This window comes from Artibeus jamaicensis, unplaced genomic scaffold, assembly GCF_021234435.1.
Source record: "Artibeus jamaicensis isolate MK-2021 breed Jamaican fruit bat unplaced genomic scaffold, CSHL_Jam_final contig_845, whole genome shotgun sequence".
In the NCBI taxonomy this organism is placed as follows: Eukaryota; Metazoa; Chordata; class Mammalia; order Chiroptera; family Phyllostomidae; genus Artibeus; species Artibeus jamaicensis.
This window is the reverse complement of record NW_026521983.1, coordinates 63,209-67,188: the sequence shown is the minus strand read 5'-3', so window position 1 is coordinate 67,188 and position 3,980 is coordinate 63,209. Positions and strand designations below refer to the sequence as shown.

Below are 3,980 nucleotides of genomic sequence, written 5' to 3'. Positions count from 1 at the left end.
CACATTTTTTTGTACATTATAGAGCTCAGTGTAAAATTGTCAGTTCAAACCAGCTTCATTCACCATTCATAGAGATTCATCACCATGCACGGAGTACTGTTTTCCATTTTGCACATCGATACTATCAGTACATCAGGTTCAAGTTCAGAGGATGCCTCTTATGTACGGCCATAGTCACAAACTCCCACAGGTCACATGGAGACGTGAATACAGAATGTGAAAGAGAGGAGATGGTTCTTGTGAAATTAACTGTCAAAGAATCAGAGGTCTTCATTATGCTCCCTCCCCTGTTCCCTGATAACAGCTGCATTGAAGATTCATGTAGACATAGATCCTAATAGCATCAGGCTGAACCTGCAATGATAAACAGTTTAACATAATGTCGGATACACCAGCTACGGTAATGGGAGGTTATTTGAATTATTTATTCGTCCTGTAATCAATGGGTAAAGAAAAGAATGCTCTTCATATAAAGTATGGTTTTATTTATACCTGTTATTTTCTATTAGTTGTTTTCACCAAGGTTTTATATAATCTAATTCTTAAAATTTCAACATACTTACTCCCTAATTTCTACATAAATCTTCACATAAGCACATGTACTTATGACTGACTTTCTTCTGCATCCCAAATGTGTGAACCTAGTTTTCCCAGAGTCTAGGAAATGAAAGCAAAAATGAGGCCATGAACAGTCTGCATTTTCAGCACCAAACTCCACTAGAAAAATATGTTCCAGGCCACACGGTCTGCTTCTTTGAAGGGTTCCTGCTTCTGTCTCCAAAAGAACCACACAGACCTTTCATCTCCTCCAACACTGTCCACGAGCTCTAGGGTCACACTCTCTTCTTAGTTCATAGTCTGATCGCTTTGTAGTGGAAATAAGACACATGGAACTTCCCGTGACAAGAAAGGAACCTCCTGGAATTTTAATGCTCCCTGTGGTCATGAGCATTGAATTTCCTTGGTGTGTTCATTATTGCTGACTTTGAAAGACATTTCTTATTTTAAAAACCTCTCATTCATGAAAATTCACTCTTGTTGGACATGTACACATCTCATGGACCAGTACAAGGTCAAATGTGGGGAGTAATTTGTAACAGAGGTGTGTACTTTGACATGTCACCCTCTGGGACTATGTCTTTCAGGTCAAAATCCAGCCCCAGATCTCCCTATGTAGTAAGAGGGCATGGAAATAGGGTGCCTCTGCTCATGAAAAGCAGCCCAGCCCAAAGTCTGCAGCTCTGAAATACGATCCCATCCCTGGATTCCCAGGTGTTCCTGAAGTCTTGTCAGGACAAAACACAGACCACTCACCTCACCATAAAGTTTGGACTCAGCTGGGTTGTCATTGTTGCTCTTTTAACAGGTAATCTCTAGAGAATGGGAAATACTGAGTATGTGAGTGGATACGTCTGAAAGATAAGGTGGATGGGCAAGAGTTTATTGATCTGATATCTTTGTGTTTGCAGGTGTTCAGTGTGAAGTGCAGCTGGTGGAGTCTGGGGGAGGCTTGGCAAAGCCTGGGGGGTCTCTGAGACTCTCCTGTGCAGCCTCTGGATTCACCTTCAGTAGCTACTGGATGCACTGGTTCCACCAGGCTCCAGGGAAGGGGCTGGAGTTGGTCTCAGCAATTAATAGTGGTGGTGGTAGCACATATTATGCCAACTCTGTGAAAGGCCAATGCACCATCTCCAGAGACAATGGCAAGAATGAGCTCTACCTGCAAGTGAACAACCTGAGAGCTGAGGACACGACCATGTATTACTGTGTGAGAGGGACAGTGAGGGAAAGTTATTGTGAGCCCAGACACAAAATTCCCTGAAGTAGACAAGCCAGCTGGACTGAAAGGGACACTCAGGACACCAGGAAGCAATCAGGTCACAGTGAGTACTGGGTTAATTTCAGGAACAGCTGCAAATGCACATTAACTTTTAGTATCCTGGCAGGTGTGGTGTTAATTCAACACACATCAGTTTCTCTCAGGGGACCTCAGTTTTTCATGATTCTGTGCTGACATCTTTACCATGTGAATTGCAGAGGCCTGCTGTAATAGAAGGAAAACGTTTTCACATGCACAGGAGGCAGAATTCACCTACATTTGCTTAATTTTATCCTAGTGAATCGCCATTGAATCATCATATCTTCATGATCCACATCAGATAAATCCAACATGGGGTTCTGCTGGGCCCAAAAGTGCAGCCCAGCCCCACACAGCTCAGAGTCAATGTTGGCCAGCAGCAGACACATGCATGCTGAATGGTGGGCACAAAGGCATATGCGCCCAATGCCAGAGGACAAGTGCAATAAGGGAGACAGTACTGACCTGACTCCATGTCCATGACAACCAATAGCAGTTGACATCAGGCACCAGTAGATCACCCTCCACTCTAACTTGGCACAGGTGTCCAGGATGATGATGTAAGACACAAAGATGGACTATGAAATAGTTCTCCACTTCATTGTGGAGTCTGTTGAGAGCAGGGCAGACTTTTCAGCAAGTCAGGAATGGCTGTTTCACATCATGTAAGGAGGCTTGTTCTGGTTCTTATTGTTCATCCATGACAAGGTTTAAGAGATTCCTGTTCACAGGTTGGGTTTGCATGGTTCTAATCTCCCACCTGTATGGAACTAGACAGAATCACTGCTTTCTCTATATATTTCTACCTGTGCACAAGGGGAGAGAGAGGGATGAATCTTACCATGTAAGCATTCAACATGAAAAAAAAAAGATTTTTACTTCTTATTCCACCAAATTCCAAGAAATCATTAATGAGAACATGAAGTAAAAAACCATTATGGGTAGAAGACAAATTCAGCCGCTAGAAAATGAGAATAATTGTGATATGTAAGCAAAAAGAGAAAATAATAATAAATTATATGGGCAACTTAGCTCAAAATTTAGACTGAAACCTGTTCATTATACAAGGGATTCAGTTTGCTCTGAAGGACTTGTATCCCTTTTCTACTTCCAAAGACTAGAAGTTTCCACAGGACTATACGAATCCTCAGTTTAGGGAGATCTGCTGGAGTGGCCTTCCAACTGTACAGAAACATGATTTGATTCCTTTTGTGCTCCTATGAGTGACTGTGTCACTCAAAATCTCATACATTAAAATTTGAGAATCATGTAATGGTGTTACAATGCCTGGCCTCAGGACAAAAGTGGGTCCCAGAGTGGAGCTCTGATGAATGGAGTCAGGGCCTTCATGAGAGAGGACTGAGGAGGCTGCCTTGCCCCAACTGTCCTCTGAGATTAGAGTTAACAGCCATCTAGGAAGTGGATTCTCACCAGTCACATAAACGGTCAGCATCTATTCTTGGATTTGGGGATATTCAGATCTGGATATCTGTGAGTAATAGATTTCTTTTCTCGACCAATGTCCCAGGTCACAGGACTTTGTTACCACAACCAGAATAGATTAGGACTGTAGTGTAATATGACCACGTGGGTTGACTGTCTAGATTTTCATTGCTGTTTGTGTTGTAAAAGGTACCTCATGAGTGTTCTTCCAGTGATGTTCCAGGGCAGTTTTTAAAATTAATTAATTTATTTATTTTTAAAATTATTTTTCAACTACAGTAGTCTTTCTTTTACTCCCTTCCAAGCCTTCACCCCGTCCCCCCAACTCCCTTCCTTTTCCAACCCCTTAGTAGTTGTCTATGTGTCCTTCATGCTAGTTTCTGTAAATCCTTCCTCTTTTTTCTCCTGAAATCCGCTCCCCCTCCCCTCCAGTCGCTATCCCCCTATTCTCGATTTGTGTCGTTGTTTTCATTTTGCTTACTTGTTTGCTTTGTTATTTAGCTTCCTGTTAATGGTGAGATCATATGGTATTTGTCTTTCATTCCCTGGCTTATTTCACTCAGCATAATGCTTTCCAGTTCCACCCAAGCTGTTGCAAAGGGTAGGAACTCCTTCTTTCTTTCTGCTTCATGAAATTCCATTGGTATATGTACCATAATATTTTGATCCATCCATTTAC

At 42.1% G+C, this 3,980-nt stretch overlaps 1 gene segment (V, D, J or C); it reads left to right on the top strand.

Moving 5' to 3' along the window:
• Nucleotides 1-379: 379 nt before the first annotated feature.
• On the top strand, nt 380-1,780 carry LOC128628563 (immunoglobulin heavy variable 3-74-like; the record flags this gene model as incomplete). The annotated part of the segment is given in 3 exon segments: nt 380-400; nt 1,273-1,366; nt 1,470-1,780. Coding segments are annotated over 3 exon segments (426 nt in total), but the record flags the coding sequence as incomplete, so codon positions are not given.
• Between the last annotated feature and the right edge of the window lie 2,200 nt (nt 1,781-3,980).